The 17,737-nt window shown below is 39.3% G+C and overlaps 1 protein-coding gene across 8 annotated transcripts in view; it reads left to right on the top strand.

The window, feature by feature from the left end:
* Atxn2 (ataxin 2) overlaps positions 1-17,344 on the top strand; it is a 101,417-nt gene extending 84,073 nt beyond the window's left edge. For 5 of the 8 annotated variants that reach the window (XM_026386145.2, XM_026386147.2, XM_077796109.1 and 2 more), the window contains 7 exons: positions 2,944-3,128; positions 3,438-3,570; positions 7,408-7,461; positions 12,538-12,683; positions 13,411-13,638; positions 15,753-15,921; positions 16,764-17,344. In XM_026386145.2, coding sequence (XP_026241930.2) covers positions 2,944-3,128; positions 3,438-3,570; positions 7,408-7,461; positions 12,538-12,683; positions 13,411-13,638; positions 15,753-15,921; positions 16,764-16,792 — 944 coding nt within the window. In that variant the 3' untranslated portion in view covers positions 16,793-17,344. The remainder of the gene's footprint in view (positions 1-2,943; positions 3,129-3,437; positions 3,571-7,407; positions 7,462-12,537; positions 12,684-13,410; positions 13,639-15,752; positions 15,922-16,763) is intronic. The other 3 variants (XM_026386150.2, XM_026386149.2, XM_026386151.2) reach the window with 2 other exon arrangements.
* Positions 17,345-17,737: the final 393 nt, after the last annotated feature.

The following is a 17,737-nucleotide window of genomic DNA, read 5'->3' as shown; positions in this document are numbered from 1 at the left end:
TTGTTATCTTTAGGAGCATTTTAACATTTCTTCAGTTTATGCCTCGGATATAAACTTTTTTGTTGTTAAGGTAAACTACCATTGCATTCTCTACCATTGCATCTTCTAAGTTGTTATGAAAGTCTGTATGTTAATTTTATATCCTGCTAGTTTACTAAATTATAATCATTTGAGGAGTTAGATAGGGTGTTTTTAGTATCTTTGAAATAATAGGCAAAGGCAAGGACTTGGTTCTAAAATATACTATGGATTATATAAGTGTATCTTTCCTACAGGGTAGTATCTCTTTATATAAACCATCTCTTTACCCTCTTGCTGTAAACTGCAGAGTTGCCTTTTACACCTGTGAGACAGGTTGAGAGGTGTTTGAAAATACACCAAAGTCAAGGACTTAATTAACATAAAGCAGAATTTCTTAGCCCTGACACTGTTAAAGGTTAAAGTGTGTCCACCTGAACCCTGATTTAAGTTAAGAATAACATAAATTCAGTTTAGGAAGGGGAATAAAAACAAAACAAAACCACTATAACAAAGATTATAGGAGTTTTTAACTTTGAAGACAATAATACATTTGAATAGCTAGCTTTTTGACTGGAGGCAATAATCACATAACAAAAGCAGTAGTAAATTGGCTAATTTATTGAGCTTAACTGGACAAACTTCCATTTGATCAAAATAATTGAGTTTGGGCTGGGGTTGTGGCTCAGTGGTAGAGTACTTGCCTAGCATATGTGAGGCACTGGGTTCGATCCTCAGCACCACATATAAATAAATGAATAAAATAAAGGTCCATCAACATCTTTAAAAAAATTAAAAAAAAATAATTGAGTTTGATTGAAGTAATTATTCGTGTTCCTTCTGCCAAAATTAAGCTTTTTCTCTTAAAAAAAAAAAAAAAAAAGAAGGTGCCTTTTCAGAATGAACCGTCAAGATTAATTCAGGAAAATATTTTACTCCATTGCTTTCTTCTGCTTTCAAGTTCACTTTCCCAAGTAGATAAAATCTCAGCAACATTCATTAAATGTTTAACCAAAAATTTTTTAATTGATTTAGTTTTTTTAAATACATGACAGCGGGATGCATTATAATTCTTATTACACATATAGAGCACAATTTTTTATATCTTTGTATATAAAGATATATACACACACACACACGTTTATACCAATTCTTCATATATGTACTTTGGTTTTTGTTTTGGGGTTTTTTTTATTACAATTCTTTTTACACATATATATGAAAACTTTTCATACCTCTGTTTATAAAGTAGGTTGACACCCAATTCATGTCTTCATACATGTACTTTGGATAATGATGTCCATCACATTCCACTATCCTTGCTAATCCCCTTCCGCCTCCCTTTCCCTCCCTCCCATGTTCCCCCTCCCTACCCCACTATGAGTCAGCCTCCTTATATCAGAGAAAACATTTGTTTTTTTGGGTTTGGCTAACTTCACTTAGCATTATCTTCTCCAATGCCATCCATTTACCTGCAAATGCCATGATTTTATTCTCTTTTATTGCTGAGAAAATTCCATTGTGTATATATACCACATTTTTTTAATCCATTCATCCACTGAAGGGCATCTAGGTTGGCTCCACAGTTTAGCTGTTGTAAATTGTGCTGCTATGAACATTGATGTGGCTGTGTCACTGTAGTATGCTGTTTTTAAATCCTTTGGGTATAGTCTGAGGAGAGGGATAGCTGGATCAAATGGTGGCTCCATTCCCAGATTTCCAAGGAATCTCCATATTGCTTTCCATATTGGCTGCACCATTTTGTAGTTCAACCAGCAATGTACACATGTACCTTTTCCCCCACATCCTTGCCAACACTTATTATGAAGACAAAATTTTTAAATAATCAAAACACAATTAAAGTTTTTGTGGAGAAATTGAAGATACTTGTGTAATTCTGATGATTTTATGAACATGTTGCATACCTTAAAAGCAGTGGTCATAAAGTTTCTTCCCTTGAATGGCTTGGTTAATGTCATACCAGAACTAGATCTCAGGCAAGCATAGGTGCTATGTAGACATGGAAGGAAAAGGCTCACAGGATGCAGCTAGCACTTGTGTGAACTAGAAAGAACTCAACAAAGAGATGCCAGTTGAACTAACTTGTTTGTTTGTTTACCTTTATTTTATTTATTTATTTATTATGTGGTGCTGAGGATGCAACCCAGGGCCTTGCACGTGCTAGGCAAGCATTCTACCGCTAAGCAACAACCCCAGCCCTGATCTGAGTTCTTAACTAAAGCTTTACTTGGGCTAAAGGGAAAGGAAATCTGTATGGAACAATATAAGACACAAAGGGATTTTTTTTAAAATAGAGCCATCATTTAGACACTGCTATCTGCTAAATTGTGCTGCATGATACTGGGTTTGAAAAAGAGGGAGAAATTGAGAATTCAGTGATGGGTGTTGACTCTCTTTTGGCTCTTTTGTCTTACTTTTATTTTTAAATGAACCTAGCAAGGTGGCTTAATTTTGGTATGTCAGACAGTATGGGGCTCATGAGCAGACACAAGCCTCCAGGTCTTGTGGTAGATATAAACACGTTACCTGAGACTTGGTGTGAAGCAAAAGGCATACTGCTGTGTCTGTTATAGGAGGTAGGTCCTGTCTGATGGTGGTCATAGAGGATCTCACTGAGGATGATATTTTCAGACTGACCCCTGAAGGATGAGTCACAGACATTCCCAGCTGCAAAGTTAGGGACTGGTGTTTATGAGACTGAGGAATAGCGTGTGCAATAGGAAAACAGCCCAGAGTGAGTGAAGTGGTGGTAAGAGTGGTGTGAGATAGTGCTGGAGAGGTGGGCAAGAGAGTCCAATCATGCTGAGCCTTGTAGACGATGTGAGTGTATGTAGTATGCTAATGTAGCTGTTTTACTAAGGAGGAGGTACTGTTTTCCTTTAATGAGGATTTTTTCCCCCACAGTACCAAATATGCCCCAACAGCGGCAAGACCAGCATCATCAAAGCACCATGATGCACCCAGCCTCTGCAGCAGGTCCACCCATTGTAGCCACCCCACCAGCTTACTCCACTCAGTATGTTGCCTATAGTCCTCAGCAGTTTCCAAATCAGCCACTAGTTCAGCATGTGCCACATTATCAGTCTCAGGTAAGGTTGTACAGCCTCTTAATTTAATTTCTATTTTTAAATTTTAACTTTTAATATGGACAAGTGATTTTCCTTTATATTGTTTTGCTTTTTGTTATGGTAGAATAGATAAATAAGAACTTGAGGCCTTTTTAATATATGTTCAATCATTACTGATCAGGGTAAGTTCTAAAGGAAATAGCCAAAAAGGCTATAGAATTTTCAGTTGCTTCTGGAAACCTAGGAATCATCGAGTTAAAAATTAACTAAAATGTGCTTGGCTCTTTTGATATTTTAATGTTTTTTCTTTGTTTCTTTGTTTGAACACAGCATCCTCATGTTTATAGTCCTGTAATACAGGGTAACGCGAGAATGATGGCACCACCAGCACATGCCCAGCCTGGTTTAGTATCTTCTTCCGCAACCCAGTACGGGGCTCACGAGCAGACACACGCGATGTACGGTAGGAAGCACTTTGTCTTTTTCACTGTGTGTGACTATTCTTAATTTGTTTTAAAGCTCTGTAAAGGCATTCTCTGTTTAAAAATAAACTGGCCTCATGACATTGAAGGTCAAGAAGAAAAAGATTAATCCTTTTCTTCCCCTGTATTAAGTCTTGGCAAAGAGTTCTTACTTCTGTACTTGGCAATTGTTCTGTCTTCCCATGTCTCTCCTCTTTGAACTACAATGTAATGATACTACTAACAGCAAAACAATTTTGAGAAGAAAATTTCTTCTTTATCTTCCTTGTCAGTGTTATCATTTGGTGTAGCTTGCCCAAGGCATGTAAGAAAATGTGCATAAAAGCTTAAAAGTACTGCTGAAAACATCCTTCTCTTCTCATTTTTGTGTCACTGGCATTAAATATTTTTATTGCTATTGCTATAATGGTACTATGTTTCTGCATCATGTTTTATTGTAAGCAGTCAAAATTGTATAGTATTAGATCTCTTTTAGGTTATTGACACTTTACAGTCAGTATAAACTGATAAATGAGAAGTATTTTTATAAAATTAAACAGTATTTATTATATAAGAATAATTTTTTAAAACCAACTATCTTAGTTTTATGGCCTGAGAACTTTGTCTGTGTCAACTTAGCAACTGTCTAAAGCACTAAAACATTTTTCAGTGTTGAGAATTTTAAATAAAGTTTCCACTTGTATGTATGAGAATTAATGGATTGCCTTATAGTATGTTTTTCAAAATACACCTTGAATTAATGCCACTTTAATTAAGCTGTTAGTTGTGTTCTGAATGTTTAGGAATGTTTCTGAAAATTCCTGTGTTATCATGCCCCCCTTAGCATTTCAAAAAATTTTAAGTACTTAGATTTATTACATACAACTATGTGAGATTTTATTTTTTATTTTTAAACATTTAAAATTTGTGAATGCCCAAGAATGTGAACTTTTTTTTTAAACTTTGATATCTTGAATGTCTAAGTCTAAGCAAAATTGAATTTAGAAATTTCTGGTAAACACCGTCTTCTTGAGATGGCTTTTCATACCTTCTCTTTCATCCTTTTTTAAAAGAAATGACAGTCATGCTATTGTGTAGGCTAATGAGCCAAGTGTTTGCTTCCTTCTGGAGGCTAGCTCCTTCAACATGGAGTTGGGCATTTACTTCTATCAAACACATAAGTCTGGTCTTAAATTTCCTACAACATCACTGGAAGATTTTTATTGTGGATTAGGAATTTTAAATAAAAAACTATGTAATCATTATATTGTGGAAAACATTTGTTTTAAGAAGCCTGTCTAATTTATTTGAAAGATATAGTGATAGACTGATTTTGTTATTTTGGTTGTGGTCTCCTGTCATTTGACTTGTGTTTGTTTTAACCAGGACTAAATACATGTATGAAAAGTCATTGTTGATTTATCATGCTGGTTTTAATTCACATTTGTATACATTTAAGCAATTTTCCAATTTGCTAAAGGCTTAGGTAAAAAAATTCATTATGATTGTACATTTCTGATGAACATACCGTAACAAGTAGAGAAAAAAAATTCTTTCCTCTTATTTTCTGTCATTCCCCTTGGAATAAGATCTGATTTTTTTAAAAAAATATTTATTCTTAAGTTTTAGGTAGACACAATATCTTTATTTTACATTTATGTGGTGCTGAGGATCGAACCCAATGCCTCATTCATGCTAGGTGAGCGCTCTACCACTAAGCCACAACCCCAGCCCCAAGATCTGAAATTTTGAGCCAAAATTCCCCATTGCTTTTAGAGAACAGCTACTTTTGTACCCACACTTTGGAGACATTTTGGTAGTGCTATGATGTTGAACAGAATCTTTCCAATGTGTTGACTCCCTGCCAAGATAAACTTCATCTTTAGATGGATGTTCATTGGCTTGAAGTAGTCTGTATGGTAAATACTATATTTGAGGCATTAATGATTTTTATAACTGCCATCCAAGAACATTTCCCTTGGAAAAGCAATTGATTGACCTTGTACCCAGAAGTTCATTCAAGTATGGTTAAGTAGGAAATATTGCCAAAAACAAAACCACTAGAGGTAACTTCTAGTGGAAGCTGAAATGAAGTAGTTATCAAAGCTATTTCTTTCAGGGCAGGAGAAGATTGCTCAGCCAAATCTGAACTATTTGTTTATAATTTATGCAGGTTGTATTTAATTGATTCGTGCTATGAGGAGACAGAGTAGTAGCAAGGCTATGTATTGGTATGATTGTTTCTAGTTAAACAGGTTCTTTGTTGGGTACTTCCAAGTCTTAAAAAGAACACTAGAAAATTAATTATTTTGTTTTTTCATTCAGAAGCCCCATAAGTTAATCTGCTAAAGCAAGTTCTCCGGTACATTGTCAGTAATTTATTTGAATTATTTTAGATCCTTTAAAGCCTAATTTTGCCAATGTGAACAGTTTTAAGTACGTGGCTTTAAACTAAAACAATATTGTTGCATAGAAAAGCTAATTTTGTACTTTTCTCCCTGAACAGTGTATATTTTATATTTCTGAAGGAACTAAATTATCTGAATTATTTTTATTTTTAAGCTATGTCCTATATAGATTTAAATTTTTTTTCATTGCAATCATAAGACTATGCACTCAGATGTTGGTGACAATTTTTTATCATCTTTTTGTTCACTAATGGTTATAGTCAAAGCAAAAGGCTTTGAGAATGTAGCTGATCATGAATTGACTGTAGGATGTTTTTAAATTTTGATATATTATAAATATGCTAACATTACTGAATACTTAAATTCTTAGGAGATGAATACATTCTAAAACATTGACCTTGTGCTTTTATGTGTGTGTGTGTGTGTGTGTGTGTGTGTGTGTATGTATGTAGTTGTAGGTGACACAGTACCTTTATTTATTTTCTTTATATGTGATGCTGAGAATCAAACCCAGGCCTCACACATGCCAGCGAGTGCTATACCACTGATCCACAACCCCAGCCCAAACTTGTATGCTTTCTAGCTATCTCATTAAGGACTTTTGTTACATCCCTCATCTCTTTGACTTTAGTCTTTGATCATTGCCTCTACCCTCCTCAGGAGTTTCCTCCCATCCAATCTTCTAATTCATCTCAGTTTGGCTCATAAAACCACTGGCTTGACCTTTCAGAAACAGTAACAGTAAAGCTTTAATCTTTTGGTTTGTTTTGGTAGTTTTATGCAGATAAGTTAAAAAATACATATATACGCGCGCGCACACACACACACACACACACACAGAGAGTTAACAAAAATAAATAAAAATACTATTATCCTTCTGCCTGACAACTATTTGTTATTTTGGATATGCATCCTTCCAGATGTACTTAGACACATACAGACATAGCACACCCTTTATGTGGACATATTTTAATGAGAAATAATAACATTTTCATGTTTGTGTCATTTCTAAATTTTTGAATCCACCACCAGATGCCTATAATTACATTTCTATTATTTTACAAAATTGTGTGTCTTTTGAATTTGCCAAATATTGTTTTATTTGGGTATTTTATTTATATCAAGGTTGTTCAGAGAGATGCCATGCTCTTTTCATCAGATAATGGTTTTATATCAGATAATCATTTTATTCCTTTCATTGAAGCAAGTCAGCATGTGGAACTTGACATCTCAGTTCAGAAGAAAAGTGTCTTCCGGTTCAATCCACTTTTAAAATTCTGTAGCAGCGTCAAAAAGTGCTCTCATTTCTTATAAAATAAAAATGAATTGTGCATGAATACAAAAAGATTACTAACTGTGTTAACCTTTCCAGAAATTTAGTAAAATGCACACCTTAAAAGGCTAATTTACCTTTCTATTTCCCAAATTCAGCATGCCCCAAATTACCATACAACAAGGAGACAAGCCCTTCTTTCTACTTTGCCAGTGAGTTGGGTTTTTTATACTAATTTTAATTGTACAGTAAAACACTTTTTAAAGAATACATGTTAAGGGAGCAGACTTGTTGAACATTATTTTCCTTGTGCCAGACAAAATCATTAAAAGTATGATATCTGTAAATAATTCAGAGTTTTGAAAAAGGAAACCAGCTTAAAAGAGCTGGAGTTAATGAAAAATTGAGTCGTTTGAGAAATTTTTGCATACCAAGCAAACATGTTACTGTTTGGGAAATGCCTAATATTTTCCTTGTTCAAGCAAACTTCTGAAGAGTGGTTTTTCTTTTTAAATACCAAGGTACAAGCTTTGTAGATAAAACTTAAAACCCTTGGTTTTTGTTTGTCATTTCTTAGTATCCTTATGAAGAAATTTATTCTTACCAGGGTTTTTTTTTTTTTTTTTTTTTTTTTTTTGGTATGTGTGTGTTTTGAGATCCTAAGCCCAGAGCCTCATGCATACTAGGCATAAGTCATGTGCCCTTTACCAAAGTTTAGAATTGTATAGGGTTGATGAAAAACGAGGAGAGAAGCATTTCTGTCCTTTGAATCTTTGTATGACTGGAGGTTTAAAATATTCAGGTAGCAGATACATTCATGTGTGTCTGGAGCTTCACTCAAAAGGAAACCAAGATCTTGCAGCGGGTGCCTCTTGTGCTCAGGTCTCCTCTCCCACAGTGCAAAGGGAAGCAGTGGCTCCTGCGTGAAGAAAGTCTGGCAGGGCTCTCTTTCAGAAATGAACTTGTGAGGTGGGTTTTCCACTATTTGTAGGACAACTTTTTTATAATAAGGCAGGTCATGGACTCGTCGGGTATTTGAATAGGGAGGGTACTAATTAATAAAAATTCTTGAGAAATGTATGCCATTAGAGTATGTCCTATGAGTGAAATACCATATTCTAGAGGATATAAGGATTAACATTCTTATGTTAGGGAATACATTTTGAATTATTTTGGAATGACTCAATGTCTGACCCTACTAAATGCCCGACTTAGCATTTCAAAAGCATTTTTGACCTTAAATTTTCATTAATTGTGCCATGACTTGGTATCCAAAAATAAGTTGATCACAGAAGTATTTATTTGGTGCTAGGAAATGTTAACAAATTTAATCCTTTAATAGATGCTCTTTAAAAAGGAGTCTTGCTGTATATATATACTATTAAAAGGAAAATATGTCTGTGATTATAGTGTATAAAAGGTAGTGCCAGTGATTAAATTTATTGCATACTCAAGTTGAGGTCTCAAATGTAGTTATCCTCACCATCTTACTGTCTCTGTTAGTAGTCCGGAGTAATATTCCTGGTAAGTAGCTAAGAGGTCCTTAATCATCACACCTAAGCATTAATTGCCTTAGTGCAACTTCCCCTAAAAGGGAATGGAAGTTCTTTTTTAAACTAACCATTAAGCTGCTACTTATAATTTAATTTGCTAATTAATCTTCTCCATTCTGAGCCATTTTGTCATAGTTTGGTCAAATTGCCTTTTATTCCCCTCAAGAGTTTTCAGTTTTTGTTCATATCCATTTTTCTGAATTTACATCAAATTTTAAATTTGGAATCCTTTGTTTTGTTTCATTTTTAAAGTTTTGAAGTGCTGGTGATCTGTCACAACTTGTACATCCAAGGTCAAAATGATAAAACCTAGTTACAAATTGAACACACAATTTGTTTTAAGGATCATGGTTTATTTTGGAATGTGGTTAATATTACGAGAATTTAACCAATAGCATATTTAGAATTTTAAATATTTATGCCAAAGAACATGTTGAATGGGAAAGTTATGAACCAAGTCTAGCCCAAAGAAGCAATAGTTCTTTGACTATCTGGACATAGTCCAGAAGATTCCGTGAAGGCTACTGAAGTTTTTATAAATAGAAGTTTAACTAATTAATAGCTAAATTTCAATTTGAAAAAATAATTTTTAACTTCCCTGGAATCTTAGTTTAAACAGCAGGTGTTGCCTGGTGCAGTGGCACACACCTGTAATTCCACCAGCTCTGGAGGCTAAGGCAGGAAGATCACGAGTTCAAAGCCAGCTTCAGCAATGGCAAGGCACTAAGCAACTCAGTGAGACCCTGTCTCTAAAATAGGGCTGGGGATGTGGCTCCATGGTTGAGTGCCCCTGAGCTCAATCCCTGGTAAAACCAACCCCTGTGCCACTCCCATCCAAATTAGCAGGTGTAACAAAAGCAGTTAAATAATACACTGAGCTAGAACCCTTTGTTCTCCATTTCTTCTTTTCCCTAATTCTGCATTTTTTCCTTGTTTATCCTATCTTGGTTTCTTTACCTTATGTATCCCTCTTCTTTTAACTGTGTTTTTCCTATCTCTTTAGTTTATCTCCTTCCCCCCTTGTAACTGGCCTTTTAAATAACCAAACCATAATTTTGTTATTATTATTGAATTAAAATATAAGTTTCACATTTTTTCCTAGTTATTCATTTTTCTGAAAAAATTCCTGGCTATGGGGTCTTTTGAGCTCAAAGATGAACAAAGGAAAATATTTCTAACAAGACCTCTTTGAAAATTTATTTGTAATTTATAATGGATATATTTCATCTCCTTAGATAATGCCTTTAGCTTGCTAGTATTTAGGTAGGGAGAGAATGGGTTTTGTTGCTTTAAACAAAGCCCATGTAGATTTACTTGCTTTGGTTCCTTGTAGTATTTGTGCTATGCATGCAAATTAGCTATGGATTAGAATACTCCACTGTACAGCCTGAGAATATTGGTAAATGTATGTATAATTTTAAAAATATGAATAGTAAAAGGGCATGGTTTCAGTATCCTGTAGTCCCAGCTACTTGAGAGCCCCAGGCAAGAGGACAGATCACTTGAGCCCAGGAGTTCAGGGATAGTCGGAGCAGCATAGCAAACTCCCAATTACTTCTTTTTTTTTTTTTTTTTTTAGTTGAACATGGACAACACAGTACCTTTGCTTTACATTTTTATTTATTTTACGTGGTGCTGAGGATCAAATCCAGTGCCTTACATGTGCAAGGCAAGCGCTGTACCTCTGAGCCACAACCTCAGCCCCAGCAAACCCCCCACTTCTAAGAAAGTAAATGAGTCTGGGAATATAGCTCAGTGATAGAAAATGTCCTCATTTAGCATGCATGAGGCCCTGGGCTCAATCCCCGCACTACAAAAATAAATGAATGAATGCATAGTAAAAATATTGTATCTTTTTCTTTCCAAATAATTTCAGAATTTTTACATTTTTCCAGTTGATGAATAATTTAATTATGAGAATGGGGAGGCACAATTATTCTCTTTGTGATGACTGTATTTTATGTATAAAAATAATATAGCACTTGGCTGGAATTTGTTTTCTTTTTTTGGCAGTACTAGAGATTGAGCCCAGGTCCCTATACCACCGAGCCCTTTACATTTTTTTATTTTGAGACTGAGTGTTGTTAAGTTGCGGTGGCTACCTTGAACTTGTGATCCTCTGCCTTAGCTTCTGAAGCTTCCCTAACTGGGATTGTGGTGTACACCACTGCCTGGTTTAGAGTTTATTTTTGTAGTGCTGGAGATCAAACTCATTATCTTGCACACTCGGGAGGCCAGAGCAGGAGGATTACAAATTCAAGACCAGCCTCAGCAACTCCGTGAAACTCTGTCTCAAAAGCGGTGGGGATGTAGCTTAGTGGCAAAGTGCCCCTGAGTTCAATTCCCAGTGCCCAAAGCAAACAATGTGTTACCACAGTTTTCTTGTTTAATTGTTCTACTGTACGTTGACTCTTACAGTCTGGAAGTTTTTCCCATGATCTATACAAAATTGCTTTGTTCAGTCTCAACTGGATATTAAAGAATACCCACCCAGTGGTGGCATGGCAGGATATGCACAAGTGATCCCAGCAGTGCAGTTTGCCTTTCCCATCCCTCTTCTAAGAGATACATTTGCAGTTGGAAGGGAAACTATTTGGTCTGAAATGTTGGTGACCCTCAACTTTAGCCATCAAACATTATAAGACTGCTACATGTACCTAACCCTCTGCATACCATTGACATGGAACACATCCAGAGTTGTCCCTGCTGTGACTCTTGGCAACCTTGGGTGCCTGATCCCTAAAGTGTGCTTGCTTTTCCCCCATCAACCCCACAATGTGTCTGTGTTTGCTAACACATTACATGAAGAACGTGTGGAACAACTTTGGCATCATTTCTGTGTGCAGACTTGACTTCTGAGGGATAGAAGGATTCATTTCTTGGGAGAGGGCTGGGAGTTAGGTGCTGCTAGAGCTGTGGCTTGAGAGTATTCTGTTCTCTCTGCACTGCTGCAGGAAGGTTAAATTTGTATCCGGGTACTCTTCAGAGTTAGTAGAAGCAGTGGACATCTTACTGGGCTTTGATTCTCTAGTTGCTAGTTTAGGAAGTCATAGACAATCATTGTACCTGATTTCCCTATTTTGTACCAAGGTAGAGCCCATGCTGAGATTCATGAAGAATTGGTTTGTAGGTTCTTATCTTTAATGATCACATTTTAACATAAATAAGTCTATGATTTTTTACATAGTTGCATCTTGTTTTATAAAGCAGAGGTGGGAAATTCTTAGTAGAACCTTAGGGAACAAACTGAGTAGAGGAGTGACTCCTGTGATTTGGCCTCGATAGTAGAGCCTTGACCTTGCCACATACCTGACACATCTCCTCTCCCAGCCCTACTACAGTGTGTGCCCACAGAACATTGTGCCAACTCCAGGGCAGTAGCATGGTGAGGTTAGCCAGATGATGGCCTTTAGCAAGAAAGTGTGAATCTGTAACTTCACGCCCATGAGTTTAATTGCTTGAATTGTTCCTGCCTAGGCTTTTAAGTCGAGTCTCCAGAAAACTAGTGACTATTTTTAGGAGTAAATTCAAACTAGCCAGATTTTAATGTGTACAAATCAGATGCTAGTCTGATTGTTAAGCAAAACTTTAAATTTATTTCAAATGGCTATAGAGATTGTGAACAGCATACGTTAGGCATTATAATGTCAAGAAATCTCAGTTGATAAGTATACGAGGAGCAGTGACGGTCATCGAACATGTCCATTGGACACGGTCCTTTTTCTTTCACTTTAGTTTCCACGGGCTCCCTTGCTCAGCAGTATGCGCACCCTAACACTACCCTGCACCCACATACTCCACATCCTCAGCCTTCAGCTACCCCCACTGGACAGCAACAAAGCCAACATGGTGGAAGTCATCCTGCACCCAGTCCTGTTCAGGTAAGGAGAAACTTGGGCCTGCATGGAGCTGCCTCCTTGTTCTGGCTACTGAGCACTGTCTTCAGAGTCAGGCAAGGTGCAAGGCACCACAGGCTCAGAACACACAGCACAGCCACCAGCATTCAGCTACTCACCTATGGAGTTGGGGTGGGGGTTCAAAGGGGAGATTTAAGGGCTGGGGTTGTGGCTCAGCAGTAGAGCACTCACCTAGCACGTGTGAGGCCTTGGGTTCGAGCCTCAGCACCACAAAAATAAATAAATAAAATTAAGGTATTGTGTCCAATTACAACTAAAAGATATTTTTAAAAAATAAAAAGGAGATTTAAGGTATATGATGAGACTAAGGTGATTAGATAAGCTTTGAAAAATCTAACTTCATGTGAAGTTCATAATTTATCATAAATTCAGATTTGCTTGGGACATCAATCCTAAAGTTTATGTGATGAAATTTTTCCCTTATTAGCTTCTTTAGTCATATTTATGAATGCAAGTAGTTAGGAGTCTCTTTGACAGGGAGAATCTGTCAGTTCCCTCTGCTTGATGTAACTCCCAGTCTGAGAGTCAGGCTTTAGGAATGTCTCTGGGCAGGAGGCACCACACATCCTCACTGTTCTACCCCTGGACTTTGCTGTGCTCTCACCTCACGTGTGCCTAGGAGAGCCCATTTTCAGGTGCAAAGCACTGTTTGTGTGGCCCTTAATCTCACGTTTTCCCCATTGCTTTGCAGCACCATCAGCACCAGGCCGCCCAGGCTCTCCATCTGGCCAGTCCACAGCAGCAGTCAGCCATTTACCACGCGGGGCTCGCACCAACCCCACCTTCCATGACACCTGCCTCCAATACGCAGTCGCCACAGAATAGTTTCCCAACAGCACAACAGACCGTCTTTACAATCCATCCTTCTCACGTTCAGCCGGCATATACCAATCCACCCCACATGGCCCATGTACCTCAGGTAATCCAGCATTAGCCTACTTCCTGTGAAGATGGAGTAGGGTGTAGAGGTGCTCAAATAAGCAGCAAAGAGCCAGGTGCTCTCAAAGCTAGGAAACCCTGTGTGTGGTGCCATTTGCCTGTCTCCTTTCCCTGCTCAGTACACGTGATCTGGCCCTCAGTTAAATGTCGGTGTGATTTTGTAATGGGATCAGTGAAGTTGCTTACTTACTGGTCAGTCCCTTAACGTTTCCCAGCTGAGACCTTTAAAGTATCTTTCTTTGACTCTGGAATGTACCCAGTCCTTTCCTCCCTGTGTCTGCTTTGCTACGTCTCTTTAGCTTTACTCCTATATATACATGTGTGTGTGTGTGTGCATATATATACACACCCTTCCACACATACACACAGAAGCCTGGCAGGGTTGGAAGGCCTTCACGGATTCTCAGCTGAGTCAGCTTGAATGCTAATCAGAAGTCTTTCCAGTTGTTTTTCCTGGTTATCCCTCCATCTGTTTAGACCATGTGTTGTACTTCTTGAGAGAACTTGGCCTTGTACTTTGGTGCAGTGTAAGTAGAAGTTGGAAACACCCAGGTGCCCTGGAAGCATTTTGGAGCACCTCCAGTATAAGCTTCCAAAGGTTGAAAGGTGTGGTTGCCGTCTGCATCAGCTGCTGACAGAGGTCCAGTGCAGGCCTGTGCCAAGTTGGATTGTCATGAGGAGAAGGAACTGCACTGAAGTTGGGCTCTAGTGCTGTCCTGGAAGGCCCTCCCTGGAGCTGTTGAGGGTGACCTGGCTGTATTAGGTGTCTTTGCTGTTAGTTTATAAAAAAAACTCTCTTAGGTGGGCTTAGCGAGACCCTATCTCACTGAATTCCATTTCCTGTCAAATAGTGTGCCAGTGAGGCTCTGGCAAGGTGTGGGCTAGAGTCTGGACACAGTTGGAGCTCTCTCAGAATGTACCTTGTAACCAGTGGTCCACAGTGCAGGAGAGTTGACTTCCTCACCCTGTAGAGTTCAGGTTCTGTAGTGTAGTGCACTGCAGTTTATTTGTTCCTGCTAATGGGGAGGGAGCGGTTTGTTCAGTGTGGGTCAGAGTGCTTTGGTGGAATCAGCTTCATGAGAACTGGGATCTTGTAGGTGCCTAGCAGAAGATGGTGGCTAAATAAGTATGTGAATTCAAATATAAGTTGGGGTTCCAGAAAACCTTACTTGTTGCTTTTGTGCAGAAAGAGTAAAAAGGTTAATGCAGTGAAGCCCAAATATGCCATGGGCCTATTTGAATGTGAGTTAAATTGCATTTCATTTGAGGATTATGGTCTAGAACAGTGTGGAGTCTGTGAGGCAGGAAACGAAGGCTCTTCCTGGCCCTGCTAACCCCTTGCAGAGCTGGGTTCCAGCTATTTGGGCTTAAAATCTCCTTTCCAACTTGAACTTGCTATCACTTGGTACAGAGACACTGGACTGGCCCAGATAGCTTCAGATGACTCCTTCCCATAGCACTGGAGCCATTACCTGCAGCCGCCGGAGCCGCCGCCTCCTCCTCCTCCTCCTCCTGCTCCATCAGCATACCTTTTAGAGAGTAAAGAGAACCCAAGAATTCCTTCTCCCTGCCTGGTGAACAGGCCACAGCAGAGGGGGTGGGCCACGTGAAGAGAGGGCTAGGATAACCCCTACGATGGCTTCTGACAGTCCTGCTTATCAGGTAGCAACCTGCTTTCCTGTTTGAAAGGAATGCTCTGTGTAAAATGACTTCAGGCCTCACAAGGAAGCCTGATTCTGAAGCACCATTGTGTCTCATGTAATAGTAAGTTGAGGAAGCTACCCTTGCTCAGGTCAGGCCTGCTCTTTTGTGAAGACCTTGCCCCCCACACAGATTCAGTGATGAGAAACACTGGCAATCAGGTCGTTGCAGCCCTGGCATTTACTCAGGCTTACATGGTGCCTACTCCCTCAGCCCTGCAGGATATATCAAAAGGTGAACCAGGGATTGTCCCCAGAGGAGGAAAAAAAAAGGGGGGGCCCTGAGGCCCACCCTTGTCCTTTCCTGAATGTCCCAGACCAGTGAGAGGAACAGTTGACATGTTGTTTAAGCCGGAGATGTTGCCTGTATGCGTAAAAGAGCTCTCTGTTTCAGGCTCATGTACAGTCAGGAATGGTTCCTTCTCATCCAACTGCCCATGCGCCAATGATGCTAATGACGACACAGCCACCCGGCGGTCCCCAGGCCGCCCTCGCTCAAAGTGCACTACAGCCCATTCCAGTCTCGACAACAGCGCATTTCCCCTATATGACGCACCCTTCAGGTGAGGCGTGTGTGTGCAGGGGCCGCCGGGGCACCCCAAGCATTCTGCTCGCACAGGTTGAATGGCAGGCAGGGCCAGCGCTTCTAGCCCCGTACTCAAGAATAGCAAGACCCGTCTAAGTGTGCACAGGAGGGACTGTGATGATCAGTCAAGGTCAGGGCCTGAGGCTTCCAGGAGCCGAGTCTGTGTGTGTTCTGATGGTATACAGGATTTGGCTTGACGAGAAGCAGCAGCAGCAGCAGCATTCCGGATAGCTGACGCATGCCTAGGACTCAGTTGGCCTTCCTTGTTATGATAGGCTGGACAGGGCAGTGTGTTCCTTCCTGAGTCCCAACAGGCTGACATGTGGGGGGTTATTACCATGGCAGAGTTTGATTGTAGCGTGGAGACCACTGATGAGCAAGTGCTGTGTGCGGAGTGGTTTGAGTGTAGCAGCAGCGCCAGCCTATGCCCCGGCCGGGGAGGATACCTGCGATTGTGCTCTGGTGCTGGATGGCTGCCATGGCGATATTTCAGTCTCACCTGTCACTCTGAAAGCAATACTGTGCTTGGCTAAGATTTGGGGAGGGGTACATTAAGGCCTTTTCTCCTGCCCCTGCGCAGCAGGTCTTCTGGGAGTTTTATCTGAAGTGGTTTTACGTCTGACTGGTTTGTTTCTACCCACCCACCACCCACCCCCTATCCCTCCCCACCTTGGTACAGATGGGAGGGGGCAAGTGAATAAATTCTGAGTCCTATTCAGCTAGTACAAGGATAGTTCACAGGATAGTGCTGCAGAGGCACTAGGCTAATATTCAGTGTTGCCAGTGTTCTGTTTAAATATTCACTTTTCTTTCTTACAGTACAAGCCCACCACCAACAGCAGTTGTAAGGCTGCCCTGGAGGAACCGAAAGGCCAAATTCCCTCCTCCCTTCTTCTGCTTCTACCAACTGGAAGCACAGAAAACTAGAATTTCATTTATTTTGTTTTTTAAAAAAAATATATGTTGATTTCTTGTAACATCCAATAGGAATGCTAACAGTTCACTTGCAGTGGAAGATATTTGGACCGAGTAGAGGCATTTAGGAACTTGTGGGCTGTTCCATAATTCCATATGCTGTTTCCAAGTCCCGCAAGTACCCCAGCTCTGCTTGCCAAAACTGGAAGTTATTTATTTTTTAATGGCCCTCAAAAAAGTCATGAACACATCAGCTAGCAAAAGAAGTAACAAGAGTGATTCTTGCTGCTATTACTGCTAAAAAAAGGAAAAAAAAATCAAGACTTGGAACACCCTTTTACTAAACTTGACAAAGGTTCAGTAAACTCTTACCGTCAAACTGACGGATTATTATTTATAAATCAAGTTTGATGAGGCGATCACTGTCTACAGTGGTTCAACTTTTAAGTTAAGGGAAAAACTTTTACTTTGTAGATAATATAAAATAAAAACTTAAAAAAAATTAAAAAATAAAAAAAGTTTTAAAAACTGATATCAAGTTAGTGTGTGTTTGTCTAAGCTACTTCGTGTACTGTAGAAGACTGGCTATGGAGGCAGGTGGGCTGCTTGCTACTTTAACTTCCTGGAAGGTCGTGGCTGTGAATGACTTTTCTTCTTCACCTTTAGTTCTGGTTCAAGGTATCTCTAGAAAATGACAAGACTGAGATATTCTCTTTGGTGGATTAGCAGTCTGCTTCAGAAGGAGGAAGGCTGGCCAGAGTTGGGCAGCACTGAAAGTCCACAGCCTCAAGCTGGCGCCGATTCTGTAAGCTTTCTTTTTCATATCTCCAGAAACAAAATGTATTAGTCAGAAGCTGTTCCAATTTAGACATCTGTTT

This window comes from Urocitellus parryii, chromosome 3 (genome assembly GCF_045843805.1).
Source record: "Urocitellus parryii isolate mUroPar1 chromosome 3, mUroPar1.hap1, whole genome shotgun sequence".
Taxonomy (NCBI): Eukaryota; Metazoa; Chordata; class Mammalia; order Rodentia; family Sciuridae; genus Urocitellus; species Urocitellus parryii.
The sequence above is the reverse complement of the archived record's forward strand: the minus strand, read 5'-3'. Positions and strand labels throughout refer to the sequence as shown.